At 43.0% G+C, this 23,114-nt stretch overlaps 1 protein-coding gene across 9 annotated transcripts in view; it reads right to left on the reverse strand.

The window, feature by feature from the left end:
- The window catches only part of LOC130360520 (cysteine-rich venom protein ENH2-like), a 75,295-nt gene extending 60,199 nt beyond the window's left edge, over positions 1-15,096 (reverse strand). For 5 of the 9 annotated variants that reach the window (XM_056563030.1, XM_056563029.1, XM_056563027.1 and 2 more), the window contains exons 1-3: positions 14,519-14,694; positions 2,027-2,080; positions 106-173 (exon numbers count right to left, since the gene is read on the reverse strand). In XM_056563030.1, the coding sequence (XP_056419005.1) occupies positions 106-165 (60 nt within the window). In that variant the 5' untranslated portion in view covers positions 166-173; positions 2,027-2,080; positions 14,519-14,694. Of the gene's footprint in view, positions 1-105; positions 174-2,026; positions 2,081-10,606; positions 10,629-10,991; positions 11,121-14,518; positions 14,695-15,051 lie in introns of those variants that run through there. The other 4 variants (XM_056563031.1, XM_056563024.1, XM_056563025.1 and 1 more) reach the window with 3 other exon arrangements.
- Positions 15,097-23,114: the final 8,018 nt, after the last annotated feature.

Consider the following 23,114-nt stretch of genomic DNA (forward strand, 5'->3'; position numbering starts at 1 on the left):
ACATTCAACTATGTAAAGACAGAGTATTTCATATGATTAGTTAATTCATCCAATAAAGTGTTCCCTTTATTTTTTTGAGCAGTGTAAATTGTGCGGTTGACATACCTGACTCAGGACCACATTGAATACAAGAAGGGTTGATAAGCGCAGAGCAGAAAGCCACATTTTTGCTCCTATAATAAATATTTTTTCTGTTAGAGATGAAGTAACATTTAGATCATTGATACATCAATTTCAAGCTTTTTTCAACATTTTCTGCTGTTTTTCTGTTCACATCCAATTTTTTTACATTTTTGTCTCAAAATTAGGCTTGGTGGCATATTAATTATTCTTAATTTTTTACCTGATTTTAAGTCATAAACAGTAAAAAAAAAAAAAAAAAAGTATAAAGGGGTACTCCACTGGAAAACATTTTATTTTTAAATCAACTGGTGCCAGAAAGTTAAACAGATTTGTAAATTACTTATTAATTTTAAAATTGTAATCCTTCCAGTACTTATTAGCTGCTGTATACTACAAAGGAAGTTGTGTAGTTATTTTCTGACTGACCACAGTGCTCTCTGCTGACACCTCTGTCCATGTCAGGAACTGTCCAGAGTAGGAGCAAATCCCCATAGCAAACCTCTCCTGCTCTGGACAGTTCCTCACATGGACAGAGGTGGCAGCAGAGAGCACCTTGGTCAGACAGAAAGGAAATTCAAAAAGAAAATAACTTCCTCTGGAGCATTCAGCAACTGATAAGTACTGGAAGAATTAATATCTTTAAACAGGAGTAATTTACAAATCTGTTTAACTTTCTGGCATCAGTTGATTTAAAAAAAAAAAAATTCCAGCGGAGTACCCCTTTAATGTTACACATGTTTCTATACAAAATGCTAATGTACATGAAAACAAATGAGTAAACTGAATAAATCTTTACTGACAAAAATCTAAAATCACACTGTAGATACATCAAAACATACCAGACCCCAGGCAAGGGGGGGGAAATAAAAAGTAGCAATAACAGCACAAAAAATGTTGCTCAAACATCTAAGAGTATCAAAGAAGCTATCGCCTAGGGAAAATAACAAGAGAATATTTGTATACCATGTGTGAAGCCAGATCCACGCATACCTTACCCCAATACAGGTTTGCTGCTGAGTGCTTTGTCAGGGGGCATCGCTCCCTGATGAAGCACCCAGCAGCAAAACGTGCATTGGCGTAAGGTATGCACAGATAGAAATGTTTCCCGGTCATGTGATGGACATACAGGAGTACAACTTCTTACAAGACAGATGTCCGATAAGTGTACTGTAACCGTAAAGAACCCTACACATGTGTGCACTGTACATTGCATGATTATCCAAATTTTCCAAAGTTTTTATAAGCTTTCACATCTACATTATATTACAAGCCCATAAAATCACCTTAAAGGGGTGGTCCAGCAAAAGCTAACCTATTCCCTATCCGCAGAATAATTAGCTGATCGCGGGAAGTCTGACCAATGGGAGCCTGGCTCTCAATGAGGAGAGCATGCGGTAGGCAGCACACACTCCATTTATTTCTATGGGAGCATGAAAGAGACCCGAGTACAGGCATCTCTGGCATTCCCTTAGAAATGAATGGTATGTGTGCCGTTTACCACATGCTCTCCTTACTGAGAGCTGGGGTCTTGTTCCGTAGATCGCGAGAGGTCCCAGCGGTCGAACCTAAACACCCTGCCCCCGCGTGATCAGCTACTTACCCCCTATCTTGTGAATAGGGGATAAGTTAGTTCTCTTGGACAACCCCTTTAAGGCCAGGTTTACACACTATACAAAAATACATGCATTTCTAATGCCTATTTTATAACAGTTTTCTTCTTGAGATTTTACAATTCGAGAACTTACCCTAAATCTGTTACAGATATTAAATATTGATTAATGTTTGTGATGCAAGTGCCAATGTACGGTGCTAATTCAATGCTACAGTATTGCATAGACTAATATTTATATACACGTCTAGGTAATACAGTGGCATTGAATAAGCAGCAGATGGTGCTCCTTACCTCTTCCTTTAGTCTAGATGAAGGCTCCTCACACTTGGTGTCCTTCCTTGATATCTGTGAAGAAGTAAATGTGAGGTGTTTGCATCAACACTTTCTTATATGAAATACTTGTGTATTGTGTATATTGTGAATACTTTGTGTTCTTATAATAGGATGAAGGAGTCTGCATCATAGAATGTCACTGAGGACAAAACGTACACAATTGTTCTGCCAATAGGCCTAGGGGATGTTGTTAGAATGGAACATTAAACATCCCTATTGTTTGCTGGTTATATAAGAAGTTTTTGCTATATTCAGGGGAATGTACACATTATTTGTATTATTGCTTTCATAAAAAAAAATTAAATTAAACAAGGAAGACGAGTATGTTAGTGTTCAAACAACTTGGCCACATCTGTGTGGGCTGAAATATAATAGACCACCATAGCTGCTGTGACTGATCTATTGTCACAAAGTGATCAAAGTAACTAAGCATAAGTAATATTCTTATTGTTTGCAAGTTACCCAAGTGTCAAGATCTTTCCTTACTGCATTTAACACAAGGTATATAATCCTAGGAACTAAACTAACGGGAAGATCCACCAGGTTCCCAAACCATCCCCCACACAATGGAACTATCCAACAATTGTCCAGTGGGATTACTGCCCTCATCTAGCCTGGACTACTGGACTCCTCTACCTATCCTCCTTGTGGGTACCACAGGTTGTTTGTATAATATGGAACACATTCTCTAAAGCCAGAGAATAGGAAGATAATAAAATGTATGTGTGGTGACTAACTGGGGTGATGGTGTGTATGTAGTATTGGAGGGGTTTTGTGACTGGATTAAAGTTTGTGATGCCAGGGTAGTGTTGACCTCCACACTCCAAAGGTAGTAACTTCCTTGGCCAAGCGCTGGGGTAATAACGACCACAAATGCAGGGTTACGGAAACTGCTAAATTTTACTCAGGAACTTGCAAAATAGACAGAATTAGTTAAAAAATAGTGCAAACTTTGCTGGAGTTTGCTTTAGGGCACTATGTGACTTGTAGTCCTCGGTGACTGACTAGCTTCTTGCTTGCTGAGTTATGTTTTAGACTGACCTGGATTTGACTATGTAGCTTGTTTGAGATTTAGGATCTGAAAAATACTCACTCTGCTCTCCACTTAGGAATCCTATATCAGGGATTACCACTAGGTTTAGACTTTAGATTTATGGACCGGAGTTGCCCAAGGTTTTCCATCTCTATCTAACTTTTTGTAAGTAAATTAACATGCATAAGATTGTCCTATTATGAACCATATAACACTTTAATTTTTCTGTATATAGGGCTCTATGAGGGATCTTTTTTTTTTTTTTTGCAGTGATCTGTAGTTTTTATCGGGACCATTTTTGTATAGATGGGACTTTTTGAATGCTTTTTATTATTTTTTTTATGGTATATGAAGTGATCAAAAATCCTGGAATTTTTTTTTACATTTACAACATTCAGTAATCTCCTAATATGATATCACCACAGAACCCTGATTCGCATCATCCCCTGACATCTCCCCCTGAGATTTAGGGAGATTTAGGATAAAAAAATAAAATTAAAAAAAGTACTGGCAGCTGCAGGCCCCCACTCAGGATCGGGCCAACCTGTCAGTCCACCCATGGCTCGGGAACAGATTAGTCCTGCAACTGCATTTTCTTAGGCCTGTCCTCATGTGGTGAGATACAGGTCCACAGCAGAGGTCTAGAGATGACCTCTACTCTCTCCTCTCTCCCTGAACTGACTCTAGACTGACAAGCTCCTCCCAGTCTAAGAGACTTAGGGGAGCCGGGCAGAGCAGCCCTGATTGACTGAAGCAGACATGTGATCCCCTCAGCATCCTCCTGCAAAAGCAAGTTAAAATCTTTGGGAACAAGAGCATAAAAGTGCAAAAGTGCATTGACAGTATATTACAGTGCAACAAATTGTACATTTAAACCTAATGGGCCCGGAGCAGACACAGTAGGTGATATCCACCTCACCGGTCAGGAAGACAGGTGTGTTCCGCACCGGGATACCACATATGGAAATGGTCTGTTTAAACTGAATAATCTGTTTCTTTTTGTTTTTTCATTAATATCTGAAGATGCATTTAACCCCTACATATCTTTTATTTTTATTTTTTTAATAATGTCAGATAAATTTGATGTCTGTTAGTTAAATGGTTAACTCTGTAATCCCCTTGATAATATATATTTTCATATAATTCAAGAGTTTTCTGTTGGCATTCCTAAAAATTTTATTAAATTTAGAAAACGTAACATAGACTAATAGCCAATCTGTAGTCAATTGGCAGTAGTCCTTCCTGGAAATACAAGTCAGACAGTACCTTAAAAAAGTGTGCATGAAACAGCACTCACTGCGCCGTTTCAGCACCATTCTCCTGCATCCTTTTAGTGGTTGCGCTGTGTTTCTAGACAACCAGCAAATGCAGATGTCTCACTGCTTAACACATTAGGGCGCCATGGCATATCAAGGCTTGTTATTTAAGTCAAGTCAGGCCTCTCACTCATTGCCTGAGTGTCAGCTTGCTATTCGCTGTATAGTTCCTGATCTGGTTGAGTCCAGCCTCTTACTTATGCCTTGTATACTATGCTTGGTACTTGTGGTTCTATTCCAGACCCAGACTCCTGTCTACTCTTGACTATGTTGTCACTGTATTTGGTTTCCCCCAATTTCGACCCTAGGCTGCTCCTGGGCACTGTTCCTATCCCCTCCTGATTTTAACACCAGCTTTATACTGTATGCGGTTCTGTTGCTGAATGCTATGTGCTGCCAATATAGATGAACTAAGTTGAATTGGTCAATATAAGAAAACACTGACCGAAACCCTTCATGTAGTTTACATGGACTTTACTAAAGTTTGAGTCTTTGTGCACGAGAGACTGTTGAGATTGGGTTCCAGATAGCTGTGTGAAGTTAACACTTTCCTAGGAGTCTGTGTGAAGGAACCATGACTTGAGGTCTCTGTGCAGCTAACAGTGACCAACCAAATAAAAGCAGTGGCTGATTGTCTGTTTGAGGGATTGGATATGGAACAATTTTCATCACGTTTTTGGACAGGTGACATTTTAAAAGGACAGGCAGCTGTTGTAACCATATTTTAGTAAAGGCCGCCTCCTATTTAACAGTTCACAAAGGAGATGGTGCGGCACTGCTTAGCAGATGGATACTGGTGTAGCTGTATGCCGTAGGCGGTGCTCAGATATATAAGCAGTGTTCAAATATAGTTCATAAGAAGAAAGAAAATATCGGCACTCACCACATCGGCTTGTAAGTCTTCTTTATTCAGACATACTCACATATGGGGTACAGGAGAGAGGGGTGGTGGGGGGACAGTGGATGGCGAACGAGCTCCTGTTTCGCACGCTTGGCGTGCTTCGTCCGGCCAATGGCCGGACGAAGCACGCCAAGCGTGTGAAACAGGAACTCGGTCGCCATCCACTGTCCCCCCCACCACCCCTCTCTCCTGTACCCCATATGTATGTCTGAATAAAGAAGACTTACAAGCCGATGTGGTGAGTGCCGATATTTTCTTCTTATGGATGACACCTCCTATTTAAACCTTCGTACTTTGCTTGAGCAACAAGTTTATTCAGTTCCTGTCCATTGGTTTGCTGTTTCGAATTGGACAGTTATTCTATCTATGCTTTTGACCGCTGCTTTGACCTGTGCAATTCATTCGGAAAGTCTTCAGACCCTTTCACTTTTTTTCACATCCTGTTATGTTGTAGCCACGTGTTAAACAAATCAAGCTTTCTCCCATCATTCTGCGCTCAATAACTCATAATGACAAAGTGAAAGCAATGTTAGAAATCTTTGCTAATTTATTGAAAATGATATGCATTGGCATAAGTATTCAGACCCATCGGCCCATTGTCAGAGCAAAATGTCAGTGCAGACGTGTTTTAAAGCAAGAATATAACTGGAGAATAAAGTTTTACATAATCCTGTAATTATTTCCTTGTTAGAATAAACAAATAAATCTGGTGCCATATAAGGCACTGTCATCACTGGTATACGTGCTGGTATAAGTACGTGGGAAGAGATACAAAGATTAAAAAGAATGCACTTGGCAAAACTCATATAAAGCAAAGAAGACCAAATTATTTCTTTATTCTAATGCCAGATACCTTCCCATTAAAACTGGGGAGTATAACTAGCAGCCGGACAGGAAAGACTACATACTTTGAGCTCCCCAATAAACTTTATTTTGCCTAAATCTCCCATATAAAATCTTTCAAGAGACCTTTAAAGGGGTACTCCGGTGAAAACCTTTTTTCTTTTAATTCAACTGGTGCCAGAAAGTTAAACATATTTGTAAATTACTTCTATTAAAAAATCTTAATCCTTCCAGTACTTATTAGCTGCTGAATGCTACAGAGGAAATTCCTTTCTTTTTGGAACACTGATGACATCACGAGCACAGTGCTCTCTGCTGACATCTCTGTCCATTTTAGCAACCGTGCATAGCAGATGTATGCTAAGGGCAGCATGGTGGCTTAGTGGTTAGCACTGCTGCCTTCCAGTGCTGGGGCCTTGGGTTCAAATCCCACTAAGGACAACAATAAATAAATAAAGACTTATTATAATAAGAATAATAATTAATAACATCAGCAAAGAGCACTGTGCTCGTGATGTCATCAGAGAGCGTTCCAAAAAGAAAAGAATTTCCTCTGTAGTATTCAGCAGCTAATAAGTACAGGAAGGATTAAGATTTTTTAATGGAAGTAATGTAAAAATCTGTTTAACTTTCCGGAGCCAGTTGATTTAAAAGAAAAAAGGTTTTCACCGGAGTACCCCTTTAACACAGGTTTTTTTACACTGCTAAGCAAAAGTGAATCATCCACTGTGGCCTATTTTTTGACTCATTGGGGGACATGTATCAAAGATTTTACCCCTGTTTTGTGTGTATTTTTTTGCACAAAATTTTGCGCAAGCCCTTTTTTTGCGCAATGTTTTGCGCACATTTTGGTAGAGCATGTCCTCCAGATGTGGCTGAATCAGGGTACCTTGGAGCGACATCTATAGTACACATGGATTTATTAACTGCGTACTTTTTTTTTACACCAAAAATTTTGCCGCAAGAGCTGTTTTTTTTGCGCAAATATAAGCCATCTTGGACTTAACGTAGCAAGATGCTCTAAATTATTGATTCTATTTTCCAAAGAATGGATTTAGGAGATGACTATATTTACCCACAATTTATGAAGCTCATTGCACTTGATTGATAAATTTAGCGCTTCTGCACATAATTTAGAATTCGGGAAAAGGGGTAAAATGCTTCTACCATACACAAATAATGATACATGTCCGCAATTGACTTTCAGCCGTAGCTTTTCCTTGACTAATGGTGATGATAAATAAACATATCATGGAACTGAAGTCTGAGTAGCAGGGACAATGTCACCGTGGGGTTTCCTAGTTAACAGCAGAAAACTTCCAACTCCTTTTATCAGCTTCAGCTGATGCAGATGGGGCAACCTAAGACCAGCAACACCCAGACCTTTATAAAAGGAGGATGAAGATGGATTTTCACATACACCTAACGCTTCCTATGTTAAGCTTTTCAGCAATAATAAAAAATTGTTCCAACAGGAGTTACAACAAGTGATCATTGGGTTTAGGAAACAGCCATACTTTTTTTTAAATACATTTTCCTTGCCCTAGGTATTTCTGGAGACATGAATTCTAATAAACAACTTTGATCCAGCAAACCGTGAAATTATCTTGGTATTAGCCTGTTTTTGTGGTACTAATTTGTCACACGGTTTGTCACTGTTGGTGTTTAACCCTTTAAAAACACAACCCATTTTGGCTTTGAGGACTCAACCAATTTCCTTTTCTGCATTTTTTAAAATATTTTAGGGGTTGGATGGAAGAAACCCCCAATTTTGCACTGTTTTTTTTTTTTTTTTTTATGGAGTACACTTTACGATAAGAACAACATGTTATCTTAACCACTTAAGGACACAGGGCATATGGGTATGCCCCCGACCGACCAATGGCAGTTGGGGACGGGAGGGTTAAAATTGAAATCCCCACTCTGCTCGCCCCTGGATGTCAGGGCAATGCGGGGGGAAGGTGGCGGCGGGAGCCGGAGCGGCGAGGGACCGGCGAGGGACCAGCGATCGCGGCGGGACTGGTGGCAGTAAGGAGGCAGCAGCGGAGACAGCGGGGGAGGCAGCAATGAAGATCAGTGGTAAGTGATCTTCACTGCTGCCTTCTAGGAGTTGCCAAACTACAACTACAAGCATGCCCAGACAGCCAAAGGCTATACAGTGGTGCCCAAGCTGTAGCCCACCGGATGTTGCAAAACTACAACTCCAAGCATGTCCAGACTGCCCAGGCATGCTGGGAGTTGTAGTTCTGTAACATCTGGCCCCTCCGATGTTGCCGAACTACAACTCGCAGCATGACTGTGCAGTCTGAGCACCCTTGAAGTTGTAGTTTTGCAACATCTGGAGGGCTACAGTTTGGACACCACTTAACAGTGGTCTCCAAACTGTTCTCCTCCAGTTTTTGCATAACTAAAACTCCCAACATGCCCTTCGGCTGTCTGGGCATGCTGGGGGCTGTAGTTTTGCAACAACTGGAGGCACACTGGTTGGGAAACATTGTCTGTTTCCTAACTCAGTGTTTCCCAACCCATGTGCCTCCAGCTGTTGCAAAACTACAACTCCCAGCATGCACTGACAGACCATGCATGTTGGGAGTTGTAGTTTTGCAACAGCTGGAGGCACACAGGTTGGGAAACATTGAGTTAAGTAACAAACTCTCAGTGTTTTGCAACCAGTGTGCCTCCAGCTGTTGCATAACTACAACCCCCAGCATGCACGGACAGCCAAAGGGCCTGCTGGAAGTCGTAGTAGTATGCCTCCAGCTGTTGCATAACTACAAGTCCCAGCATGCCCTTCAGCTGTCTCTGCAAGCTGAGAGTTGTAGTTTTTGCAACAGCTGAAGGCACACTGGTTGTGAAACACAGAGTTTGTTACCTAACTCAGTGTTTCGCAACCAGTGTGACTCCAGCTGTTGCAAACTACAACTCCTGACATGCCCTTTGGCTGTCCGTACATGCTGGGAGTTGTACTTTTGCAACAGCTGGAGGCACACTGGTTGCAAAACTTTGAGTTAAGTAACAAACTCTGTATTTTGCAACCAGTGTGCCTCCAGCTGTTGCATTACTACAACCCCCAGCATGCACGGACAGCCAAAGGGCATGCTGGGAGTTGTAGTTTTGCAATAGCTCGAGGTCCCCCCCCCCCCTCATGTGAATGTACAGGGTATATTCACACGGGCGGGGGGTTACAGTGAGTTTCTTGCTGCAAGTTTGAGATGCAGCAAATCTTCCGCTGCAGCTCAAACTCGCTGTAAACCTGCCCATGTGAATGTACCCTAAAAACACTACACTACACAAAATATTTTTAATATGAAAGCCCTTCAAATCCACTTCAAAACTAAACTGGTCCCTGAAAAATTCAGATTTAGAATTTTTTTTGAAAAAGTAGAAAATTGCTGCTGAACTTTGAAACCCTCTGACGTCTTCCAAAAGTAAAAACATGTCAACTTTCTGATGCAAACATAAAGATGACATATTGTATATGTGAAGCAATATATCATTTATTTGGTATGTTTATTCTCCTTATAAGTAGAGAGTTTCAAAGTTAAAAAAATGATACATTTTAAAATTCTTCATCAAATTTTTACAATTTTTTTAACCAAGAAATGATGCAAGTATTGATGAAAATTTTACCACTAACATAAAGTAGAATATGTCACAAAAAAACATTCTTGGAATCAGAATGAAAAGTAAAAGCATTCCAGAGTTATTAATGCTTAAAGTGACAGTGGTCATATGTGCAAAAAATGCTCTGGTCCTTAAGGAGAAAATGAGCTGCGTTAACAAGATAAGTATCTTTAGATTTCCGTTTCATACATGTGACTCTTTGATTAATGTTAATTCCATTTTCTTTTTAGTCATGTGACCAAAAATGACCGTAAGGGATCATTAACATTATATCTCAAAGGGAAACTGATAGGCTGTTCACAGAAACTAAACCCAATATACTGTGCGGATAAACAGCTTTAAAGGGTACCTCTCATCAAAAACACTTTTGATATATTATAGATTAATTTATGCAGAATAACTTCACAATTGCATGTTATTAAAAAAATATGCTTCTTTCTATTTAATTTTCCATTTTGAAGAAATGACCACTAGGGGTCTCCCTACCAGTCCTGGCAGCAAGCATTTCAGACTCATGCTGGAGTCCTAAACACTACGAGCTGCCAGTCTGCTTTGTTCACAAAGGAGAACACTCAGAGCTGCCAGCCTGCTTTGTTCACAGCCTGTTTGGCTGTGAACAAAGCAGGCTGGCAGCTCTGAGTGTTTAGGACTCCAGCATGAGTCAGAAATGCTTGCTGACAGGACTGATCGGGAAAAATACAATAGAAAGAAGCATATTTTTCATTAACATGCGATTGGAAAGTTATTCAACATTCATTAATCTAAAATATATCAAAAGTTTATTTGATGAGAGGTACCCTTTAAAACAATTGGTCTCCTACTTTAATCCTTGGTGTAGTTATTGAGTTATGCCTGTTGATCCATGCATGGTCATTGCACTCCTGCGGCTCCTAAACAATGTGCACTTCCTGCCTCTGTACAGCTGGTAGTCACATGTCAGGACTGATAATCAGCCTGCACCTGGCCACCACTACGACCTCCCTGCACAAACGGGCACCCTGATTTTGGTATGGTGCCCTTTATCATCCATACTCCCTGCTGCAAATTCTGAAGGCTCCTAACCAACATTATGAACTCAGCTGCTTGATCAGACCTACAGCGCAGCATAGCTCCCCGGACTACCTCCAGCAGCTCTACCAACCCACTGAGGAGAAGTCTACCATCACTGCTAAGGAGAGATAACTATTACCACCATCATCCACTCACCTGCACACCAGACTCTCCCATTGCGGATCTTTCTGGCTATAAACTGCCACCGGCCTAGAGGCCAGTAAATCCTCCCTGTTGTGGTCACTCTGCCGCTAGAGGCTTCCTTGCAAAAACTCAAGCTGGGAGATTTATCAAAACCTGTGCAAAGGAAAAGTTGCCCAATTGCCCATAGCAACCAATCAGCTCGCTTCTTTCATTTTTATTTATTTTTAAGGCCTCTGCAAAATGAAAGAATCAATCTGATTGGTTGCTATGGGCAACTGGGCAACTTTTCCTTTGCACAGATTTGGATAAATGTCCCCCCAAGGTCTATAAAAATTAGCATGGTTTGTAGAGATGAGCGAACTTACAGTCAATTCGATTCGTCACGAACTTCTCGGCTCGGCAGTCGATGACTTTATCCTGCATAAATTAGTTCAGCTTTCAGGTGCTCCGGAGGGCTGGAAAAGGTGGATACAGTCCTAGGAGACTCTTTCCTAGGACTGTATCCACCTTTTCCAGCCCACCGGAGCACCGGAAAGCTGAACTCATTTATGCAGGATAAGTCATCAACTGCCGAGCCGAGAAGTTCGTGACAAATCGAATTTACTGTAAGTTCGCTCATCTCTAATGGTTTGCAAGTAGCTCTATTTTTTTTATTCTATACTGCCACCTTGTGGCCATTTATTACCACTGCATTTTAGTTATACCGTTTACTTCATTGGGAACCCATAACATTCTCCACATCTACAGCAGTGGGGCAGTGGGGCCAGTGTAGGCCACACCAAGATGCCTTAACCTGCTATTACCTTATTTAAGGGGTTAACCAACTGCTATATGGAGGTAGGATCTCTGGGCATGTGATGCAGATGGATAGAACAACCTAATTACATAGCACAGCTATTAAAAAAGGAGCATAGCACGCTCCGCGTGCTATGCTCCTTTTTTAATAGCTGTGCTATGTAATTAGGTTGTTCTAATTACTAGTAGGCTAGACGCGTTTCGAGTCTAGCCTACTAGTAATACAGCCCTGCCACTTCAAGATCTTTTAAGTTTATCCTTATCTGACATAAAGACAGGACTTTAGCACCCGGCGCGCTAAACCCACGTGGAAGACGCCGCCCGCAGCATCTACAGGACTTCTCCGACTCCGGACATAACACAGCGATCTCTCCCTCCCCAGGCTCACCGGTGACAGTGGATCGCCAACCAGGACGGGCGGTACCACTATCCGGCTGGAACCATAGGTAGGATTCTACTATACCGCCAATATATGCACAGCATCTAATTGTAACATAACCCTGCTTTCCCAGGATCAGAAAACAAGATTTTCTGCTAATCATTCTGGAACTAGAACTATCATACCTTTGCAATATCCCCTTAGATAAGCTTTGAAGAGGACTCATTTTTATACTTAAAGGGGTACTCCACTGGAAAACATTTTTTTTTTTTTTTTTTTTTATAAATCAATTGGTTCGAGAAAGATAAACAGATTTGCAAATGATTTCTATTTAAAAATCTTAATCCTTCCAGTACTTATCAGCTGCTGTTAGGATCCACAGGAAGTTCGTTTCTTTTCGAATTTCCTTTCTGCCTGACCACAGTGCTCTCTGCTGACACCTCTGTCCATGTCAGGAACTGTCCAGAGTACAAGCTAATCCCGTAGAAAACCTCTCCTGCTCTGGACAGTCCCTAAAATGGACAGAGGTGTCAGCAGAGAGCACTGTGGTCAGGCAGAAAGGAAATTCAAAAAAGAAAAGAACTTCCTGTGGATTATAACAGCAGCTGATAAGTATTGGAAGGATTAAGATTTTTTACAAATACACTAATTTCTGATTAACTTTCTGCCACCAGCTGATTTAAAAAAAAAAAAAAAAAATGTTTTCCAGTGGAGTACCCCTTTAAGTGGCAGTACTATATTCTGTTTTATACATTTATCATTTTCATGTTTTTTTTTTTATGAAATATTTTTATTTACTTTTAAATACAGTGAGCTTCTGCAAGGGCCCTGCAGACAGCTTGAGCTTGTAATCATATACTAAATAAATGCACATATTTTAATTACGTAATTTGATTTCAATTTTTCTACTGATTGGATACAACATCAATATTGTACATATGTGTGTGTGTATATATATATATATATATATATATATATATATGTGTGTGTGTGTGTGTGTGTGAATATATATATATATGTGTGTGTGTGTGTGCATATATATATATATATATATATATATATATATATATATGTGTATATATATGTGTGTGTGTGTGTGCGTATACATATATGTGTGTGTATATATATATATGTGTGTGTATATATATATATATATATATATATATATATATATATATATATGTGTGTGTATATATATATATATATATATATATATATATATATGTGTGTGTGTGTGTTTGTGTATGTATATATGTATATATATATATATATATATATATATATATATATACATATATATATATACAAGGATCTTACTAGAGAACGGTTACCTTTTCTCTTCACATCTATTTACTCTGAGGTTGTACAGGGTACACAACCTAATTACCAGTTCTCGTTCGATGCCTTCCTCCTATTGTACCTACCTTTCTTCTTTTTTCTAATTACATACTTGAGACTGCAACATGATTGCCCTGGAAAACTACAAGCTTCATCAGCACCTCATAAACCCAAAAATCTAGACCACCTCCTTAGGAGACCCTCCTCTGCAGACCCCTCTGACCAAACCTCGGACTTGCTATCCCTGTCAGCAATGACTCCACCTAAAATTCCTCGAGATTCACCACTTTATCAAGATTGACCTCCCCTTGTCAGATTACTCATCAGCAAATTGTTCTCAAGAAACTTTGATCGCTTGGATCGTTAAAGGGGTACTCCGCTGCTCAGCGTTTGGAACAAACTGCTCCGAACACTGGAGCCGAGAGCTCGTGACATCATAGTCCCCCCCCCCCTCGTGACATCACGCCCTGCCCCCTCAATGCAAGTCTATGGGAGGGGGCGTGACGTCTGTCACGCCCCCTCCCATAGACTTGCATTGAGGGGGCGTGACATCATGAGGGGCGGGGCTATGACATCACGAGCTCCCGGCACCGGCTCCCATGTTCAGAACAGTTTGCTCCAAACGCAAAGCAGCGGAGTACCCCTTTAATTTCAGGACTTGAAATATGAGGTCATACAAGTAGGGGCACGAGTGGAGCAACTGGAGGCCACTCAAACTGAAATTGCCAATTTTCCCTCAGCTTTAGCGCAATCTTTCTTGGTGTGCCAAAATCATCTTAATGCCATGGCTGACTGGTTGGAAGACCATGATAACTGAGATGAACAAAATAACTTGAGGATTAAAGAGGTACTCCACTGGCCAGCGTTCGGAATGTCATGCCCCCTCCCATAGACTTTCATAGAGAGGGCGTGGTCGTGACATCACGGGGGCGTGGTCAACCCCTGTAGCGCAAAAACAGTGTTCGGAACATTTAGTTCCGGACGCTGGCCAGTGGAGTACCCCTTTAAAGGCCTCCAGAGAATGTACCTTGTGGAGTCACTGGTGTCCAGTGAAAATTAAATATTCATCTAAATCCTTGGTAGTTTCTATGCAGAGGACATCTCAATTGGACGCTCCCACAGAGCACTCAGAGCCAGTCCGAAATTTTCTGATCCCCCAAGGGACAATGGGGGAGATTTATCAAAACCTGTCCAGAGGAAAAGTTGCCCAGTTGCCCATAGCAACCAATCAGATTACTTCTTTCAATTTTAACAAGGCCTCTGCAAAATGAAAGAAACAATCTGATTGGTTGCTATGGGCAACTGGGCAACTTTTCCTCTGGGCAGGTTTTGGTAAATCTCCCCCAATATCTATTCGCTTTCCAGCTCCAGAGTACAGGATGACCTGCACAGAAAGGCCAGGGTCAGGGCCGGTTTTAGACTAAGCGTGGCCCTGGGCAAAGTTCAAAGTGGGGCTCCCAAATTCTGAAATTTTTCAAAGGGGCTATCTGGCAGGGTTTATTTTTATTTTTTAACTATGCCCATTCTGTACAGTATGAAAAAAAAAAAAACTGTACTCACCTCCATCGCTCCTACTCTGGGCCCCTGCTCGGTCATATAGTGGCAATATTACATATTGGGCCCAAGCACTAGAAGAAAGGGGCACAGGCCACAAGACATATGTTCCTCTACACACTATATATATATATATATATATATATATATATATATATATATATGCATTAGTTGAGATTTCTCAAAACCTGTGCAGAGGAAAAGTTGACCTCTGAAATGCAAAAGAAGTGATCTAATTGGTTGCTATGGGCAACTGTTCAACTTTTCCTCTGTACAGGATTTAAGAAATCTCCCCCAAATTTCTCTAATCATACCTCTGCCTACTACTCTCCTAGAAATATATTTTTTATATCAACAAGTGCCAGAAAGTTAAACAGATTTGTAAAATGCTTCTATTTAAAAATCTTAATCCTTCCAGTACTTATCAGCAGCTATATGTTCCACAGGAAGTTCTTTTTTTCCCCCCCTTTCTGTCTGACCACAGTGCTCTCTACTGACACCTCTGTCCATTTTAGGAACTGTCCAGAGCAGAAGCAATTCCCCATAGTAAACCTCTGCACTGGACAGTTCCTAAAATGGACAAAAGTGTCAGCAGAGAGCACTGTGGTCAGACAGAAAGGAATTTTAAAAAGAAAAGAACTTCCTCTGGAGCGTACAACAGCTGATAAGTACAGGAAGGACTCCATACATCCACCCCATGAGGAGGAGGTTTGCTACAGTGTGTCACCCCAGCAGTAATGTGGGCGGAGCCAATGGGTAGGGTCAAGAGACGGCAAAGTTAGCTTTTGCCTAGAGTGCCAAAAATCCTTGCACTAGCCCTGTTCGTACACTGCTCAAAAAAATTAAGGGAACACTTAACACTATGTAACTTCAAGTCAGTCACACTTCTGTGAAATTGCACTGTCCACTCAGGAAGCAACACTGATTGACAATCAATTTCACATGCTGTTGTGCAAATGGAACAGACAACAGGTGGAAATGATAGGCAAGACCCCCCCCCCCCCAATAAAGGAGTGGTTCTGCAGGTGGTGACCACAGACCACGTCACAGTTCCTATGCTTCCTGGCTGATGTTTTGGTCACCTTTGAATGCTGGCGGTGCTTTCACTCTAGTGGTAGCATGAGACGGAGTCTACAACCCACACAAGTGGCTCAGGTAGTGCAGCTCCTCCAGGATGGCACATCAATGCGATCTGAGGCAAGAAGGTTTGTTGTGTCTGTCATCGTAATGGCCAGAGCATGGAGATACTACCAGGAGACAGGCCAGTACATCAGGAGACGTGGAGGAGGCTGTAAGAGGGCAACAACCCAGTAGCAGGACTGCTACCTCCGCCTTTGTTCAAGGAGGAACACTTCCAGAGCCCTGCAAAATGACTTCCAGCAGGCCACAAATGTGCATGTGTCCACTCAAACGGTCAGAAACAGACTCCATGAAGGTGGCATGAGGTCCCAACGTTCACAGGCGCCCTGTGCTCTACACAGATTAAATCAGGTTCACACTAAACTTTCTGCTACCTGCAACATCCTCCAGCATGACCGTTTTGGTGGTGGGTCAGTAATGGTGTGGAGTGGCATTTCTTTGGGGGGCCACACAACCCTCCATGTGATTGCCACAGACTTAAATCCGATTGAGCACATCTTGGACATCATGTCTCAACGCCACGTTTCACCACAGACTGTCCAGGAGTTGGCAGAGGCTTTAGTCCAGGTCTGGGAGGACATTCCTCAGGAGACCATCCGCCACCTCATCAGGAGCATGCCCAGGTGTTGTAGGGAGGTCATACGGGCACGTGGAGGCCACACACACTACTGAGCCTCATTTTAACTTGTTTTAAGGACATTACGTGAAAGTTGGATAAGCCTGTAGTCTGGTTTTCCACTTTGATTTTGAGTGTAACTCCATATCCAGACCTCCATGGGTTGATAAATTTGATTTCCATTGATAATTTTTGTGTGATTTTGTTGTCAGCACATTCAACTATGTAAAGACGAAAGTATTTCATACGATTAGTTCATTCATTCAGATCTAGGATGTGTTATCTTAGTGTTCCCTTTATTTTTTTTGAGCGGTGTAGGTTTTAGCATGTACCAGGATGTTGCTTCTTGTCAAGGCCAGTGGAGTGGAGGGAAGATGGTCTATGTTAAAAAGTAACCCTTCTCGAGCTCTTTCCCATTATAGTGGCTGTGGAGTTGTAGGACAAGTGGTTTTGTAACAGGAAGGTTTTTTTTTTTGGTGTGGACAATGGGGAGATTTATCAAAACCTGTCTAGAGGAAAAGCTGATGAATTGCCCAATCAGATCGCAACCAATCAGATTGCTTCTTTTATTTTTGAAAAGGCCTTTGAAAAATTAAAGAAGGGATCTGATTGGTTACTATGGGCAACTCACCAACTTTTCCTCTGGACAGGTTTGATAAATCTCCCCCAATATGAGTGTAGTGCACTGTGTTAATAGTCTTTCCCCCACCTGTGCTTCCTCTTCTTTGTCATCTCCTACTACGGTGCTTGGATTTCACTATTATGTTTAGGGCTCTCCACGCTCCCGGAGTGGACAACAGTATTGCTGGTGCTTTATCTTGTTTTTGCTCCCAGGAATTCTGGTTGCTGATTACGGAAGCAGCTCAGTAGGGTCTGCGTTGTCTGAGTTTATGATGAGAGCAGGTAAAGCAGGGTCAAAGAAGAAGTATCATGTAAGAAAACTTATCCCCTATCCAAAGGATAGAGGATAAGTTTAAGATCACAGGGGGTCCAAGCACTTGGGCCCCCTGCGATCTCCTGCTTGGAGCCCCTGTTCTCCTCCACAGCGGTGCATCATGACCCCTGCCCGAATGCGGGGGACGCCACCCCCCCCCTCTAGCCGAAGATTGCCGAACGGCTCTCCTATAGAGCTATAAGGAGGGGGAGTGGCGGCCTCTGCTTCGGGCGGGTGTTGTGAAGTTGAGCTGGGGCTCCAAACAAGAAATTGCGCGGGCCCGAGTGCTCGGACCCCTGCAATCTAAAACTTATCCCCTATCCTTTGGATAGGGGAACGTTTTTTTAAATGATACTTCTCCTTTAATACCTTTGATTTCCTCCTCGGTGAAGATTACTATGTGGTCAGGTCATGATAAGACGTGGAGAGAGTGGCTGGCAGTAGTTGGTAGTCATTTTCAGTGAACTTTGCCTGAAAGTGACTTTGGATTATTTGCTGCAATTGAAGGGTGTGGGGTTGTCCGTCGTGGTGGCGGGTCGTCATCTCGCTGGCCTTAGTTTTCCTTTTAATTGCAGGATTGGTTGGATGTTTTCTAAGCACTTTGCTGTACAGCAAGCAAAGGAGGGATGGGCAAAGGGCATGTCATCGGTCTATTTCATTAAGTTTTGCTCGCTTTGTTGGTGAATGCTGGTATTTACTCTTCAGAAAATTAGGGCTTTTTTGTTTTGCTTGGCTTTTCATTTGACCTTATTTGGTGCATTGCGGGTGGGCAAACTGATCCAATGTCAGAGTACAGGCCCCGCAGTCTTTTGCGCAATGATGTTCAATGTTCCCTAGGGGGTTCAGTTGCGGATTTGTAGATACAAGACTGATCAGGCTGGGTGCGGTTCCTGGCTGCAGTTGAGGGCACTGGATGGTGGTGTTTGTCCGGAGGGGGCAGTCAAGCAATACTCGAGAATTTGCTCAGCTGATGAAAAATTTTTAGTCTATGCGGGGGGCATCCCTTTAGCGTATTTTCAATTTCTAGTAGTTTTTGTGATGTGAATATAAACAAAAAAAAAAAAGATGAGTGTAGCTCACAGAAAAAATATGCAAGGTTAACTGGGATATTCTCTCACCCAATGGCGAATAAATAAGGTAAAATGTAAAAAAAGAAGAGGTTTTGCCAATAGAAACCTCAGAGAGTATTCATAATTACACCATGATCGATCAAAAAAATCAATGGGGGAGATTTATCAAAACCTGTCCAGAGGAAAAATTGCTGAGTTGCCCATAGCAACCAATCAGATCGCTTCTTTCATTTTTCACAGGCCTTTTAAAAAATGAAAGAGGCAATCTGGTTGCTATGGGCAACTCAGCAACTTTTCGTCTAGGCAGGTTTTGATAAATCTCCCCCAATATGTATAAGTTGCATGCAACATAGAATAAATGTAGCAAAATATGGCAATAAATTTAGGTGGATTGCAACAACTATAACATTCTAAACCTGTACAGAAAAATATAGAATAATTGTTCTAAAGGGGTATCTGTGTCCGTCCTAAAAGAATAGATGGACAGTAGGTATAATGTCCCAGGAATATAGCTGAAAGTTCTGTGCGGGGAATGGTGAGCACCTGTTTCGATGTAGTAATACTGGAAGCTTGGCTGGAGATCTGCTGTGCCGATGGAGATCCTATTAAGGAAAAAAGACACATGCACTTGCGTGCCACTCACCCACTCCGCGATGGACCCAGTAATGGTGCTCTAGCTAAAAACGGCTGGAGCACCGGCAAGTGCAACCGCCGCCGCAAGCTCTCGACGTCTGATGTAGTGGGTGGGTGGTCACGTGTCTGGCAATCAGCTGATCAGATGGATTCGGCCTGCTTCACAGTGGTGCAATGGTTGCGACAATGCTCAGGTGATGGTGTAGATAGCCACCAATGAAGAAATCCCGTACGGATGGATTCCGTGGTGTGGGCGCTGAAGGGTAAGTCCAATAATCCGGTATAGCCGTTAAGATAATGCCAAAATAAAATGTCCCTTGTACAGGCAAATCCCTACAGATAGGGTATCCTTTGGCACAATGGATAATTCCAGTGATCTGTCAACGGGAATAGATCCAATAGTCCGGTATTGGCAAATGGACAATGGGGATTAAGGATATTCCCTGTGGTGATTTTAAAAATTGATCAAAGTCTCTCTAGGGTTTTTGTAGTAAGAACGCTTGGTCTATATAGATAGAATAAAACAAATAAATAAAATAACATAAAATGAGAAAAAATAAAGCACCAAACACGTTTCAGGGTATATGAATGGGCATAAACCGCTCCAACCCCTTCCTCAGTGGTAAATGGTATGATAGAATAGTAAGTTCTTTGTATTCTTATATGGCCTGGAAGTACAACACCTGTGATTCATTTCAGGTTTCTCTTAAGATATGGAATGGATTCGATAAATGGTAAAACATGGAAGATATAGCTATGGCAATTACATAGAATGTATAAAGCTAGTACGAAGGTACCAGCACAGGAACGAAATAAATATAGATCTCAGTACATATAAATAATGGGAATAATGGGAAAAATGCAATTGTCACGATGCCGGCTGGCAGGTAGTGGATCCTCTGTGCCAGAGAGGGATTGGCGTGGACCGTGCTAGTGGACCGGTTCTAAGCCACTACTGGTTTTCACCAGAGCCCGCCGCAAAGCGGGATGGTCTTGCTGCGGCGGTAGTGACCAGGTCGTATCCACTAGCAACGGCTCACCTCTCTGGCTGCTGAAGATAGGCGCGGTACAAGGGAGTAGGCAAAAGCAAGGTCGGACGTAGCAGAAGGTCGGGGCAGGCAGCAAGGATCGTAGTCAGGGGCAACGGCAGAAGGTCTGGAAACACAGGCAAGGAACACACAAGGAACGCTTTCACTGGCACTAAGGCAACAAGATCCGGCGAGGGAGTGAAGGGGAAGTGAGGTGATATAGGGAAGTGCACAGGTGTAAACACTAATTGGAACCACTGCGCCAATCAGCGGCGCAGTGGCCCTTTAAATCGCAGAGACCCGGCGCGCGCGCGCCCTAGGGAGCGGGGCCGCGCGCGCCGGGACAGAACAGACGGAGAGCGAGTCAGGTAGGGGAGCCGGGGTGCGCATCGCGAGCGGGCGCTACCCGCATCGCGAATCGCATCCCGGCTGGCAGCGGAATCGCAGCGCCCCGGGTCAGAGGACGTGACCGGAGCGCTGCCGCGGGGAGAGTGAAGCGAGCGCTCCGGGGAGGAGCGGGGACCCGGAGCGCTCGGCGTAACAGTACCCCCCCCCTTGGGTCTCCCCCTCTTCTTAGAGCCTGAGAACCTGAGGAGCAGACTTTTGTCTAGGATGTTGTCCTCAGGTTCCCAGGATCTCTCTTCAGGACCACAACCCTCCCAGTCCACTAAAAAAAAATTTCTCCCTCTGACCTTTTTGGCAGCTAAAATTTCTTTGACCGAGAAGATGTCCGAGGAGCCGGAAACAGGAGTGGGAGGAACAGACTTGGGAGAAAAACGGTTGAGGATGAGTGGTTTGAGAAGAGAGACGTGAAAGGCATTAGGGATACGAAGAGAGGGAGGAAGAAGAAGTTTATAAGAGACAGGATTAATTTGACACAAAATTTTGAAAGGACCAAGATAGCGTGGTCCCAACTTGTAGCTAGGGACACGGAAGCGGACATATTTAGCGGAGAGCCATACCTTGTCTCCAGGGGAAAAAACGGGGGGAGCTCTTCTTTTCTTATCCGCGAACTTCTTCATGCGTGATGAAGCCTGTAAGAGAGAATTTTGGGTCTCTCTCCATATGATGGAAAGGTCACGAGAAATTTCATCCACAGCGGGCAGACCAGAGGGCAAGGGAGTAGGGAGGGGGGGAAGAGGGTGACGGCCGTACACCACGAAAAATGGGGATTTGGAGGAAGACTCAGAGACCCTGAAGTTATACGAGAATTCGGCCCATGGGAGGAGATCTGCCCAGTCATCCTGGCGGGAGGAAACAAAATGTCGCAAATAATCACCCAAGATCTGGTTAATCCTTTCTACTTGTCCATTGGACTGGGGATGATATGCAGAAGAAAAATTTAATTTAATCTTGAGTTGTTTACAGAGAGCCCTCCAGAATTTAGACACGAATTGGACGCCTCTATCCGAGACAATCTGCGTAGGCAATCCGTGAAGACGAAAAATGTGTACAAAAAATTGTTTAGCCAACTGAGGCGCAGAAGGAAGACCAGGAAGAGGGATGAAATGTGCCATTTTGGAGAATCGATCAACGACCACCCAAATAACAGTGTTGCCACGGGAAGGGGGTAAATCAGTAATAAAATCCATACCAATCAGAGACCAAGGCTGTTCGGGGACAGGCAGAGGATGAAGAAAACCAGCGGGCTTCTGGCGAGGAGTCTTATCCCGGGCACAGATAGTGCAGGCTCGCACAAAGTCCACAACATCCGTCTCCAGAGTCGGCCACCAATAGAAGCGGGAGATGAGTTGCACAGATTTCTTGATACCCGCATGACCTGCGAGATGGGAGGAGTGACCCCATTTGAGGATTCCGAGGCGTTGGCGAGGAGAAACAAAGGTCTTTCCTGGAGGAGTCTGCCTGATGGAGGCAGGAGAAGTGGAGATCAGGCAGTCAGGTGGAATGATGTGTTGCGGAGAGAGTTCAACTTCTGAGGCATCCGAGGAACGAGAGAGAGCATCGGCCCTAATGTTCTTATCGGCAGGACGAAAGTGAATCTCAAAATTAAATCGGGCAAAGAACAGAGACCACCGGGCCTGGCGAGGATTCAGCCGTTGGGCAGACTGGAGGTAGGAGAGGTTCTTGTGGTCGGTGTAGATAATAACAGGAGAACTTGATCCCTCCAGCAGATGCCTCCATTCCTCAAGTGCTAATTTAATGGCTAGAAGCTCTCGATCCCCGATGGAGTAGTTCCTCTCCGCTGGAGAGAAGGTCCTAGAGAAAAAACCACAAGTGACAGCATGCCCGGAAGAATTTTTTTGTAGAAGAACAGCTCCAGCTCCCACTGAGGAGGCATCAACCTCCAATAGGAAGGGTTTGGAAGGGTCAGGTCTGGAGAGGACGGGAGCCGAAGAAAAGGCAGACTTGAGTCGTTTAAAGGCGTCTTCTGCTTGAGGAGGCCAGGACTTGGGATCAGCATTTTTTTTGGTTAAAGCCACGATAGGAGCCACAATGGTAGAAAAATGTGGAATAAATTGCCTGTAATAATTGGCGAACCCCAAAAAGCGTTGGATAGCACGGAGTCCGGAGGGGCGTGGCCAATCTAAGACGGCAGAGAGTTTGTCTGGATCCATCTGTAGTCCCTGGCCAGAGACCAAATATCCTAGAAAAGGAAGAGATTGGCATTCAAACAGACATTTCTCAAT

Source organism: Hyla sarda, chromosome 3, assembly GCF_029499605.1.
Source record: "Hyla sarda isolate aHylSar1 chromosome 3, aHylSar1.hap1, whole genome shotgun sequence".
Taxonomy (NCBI): domain Eukaryota; kingdom Metazoa; phylum Chordata; class Amphibia; order Anura; family Hylidae; genus Hyla; species Hyla sarda.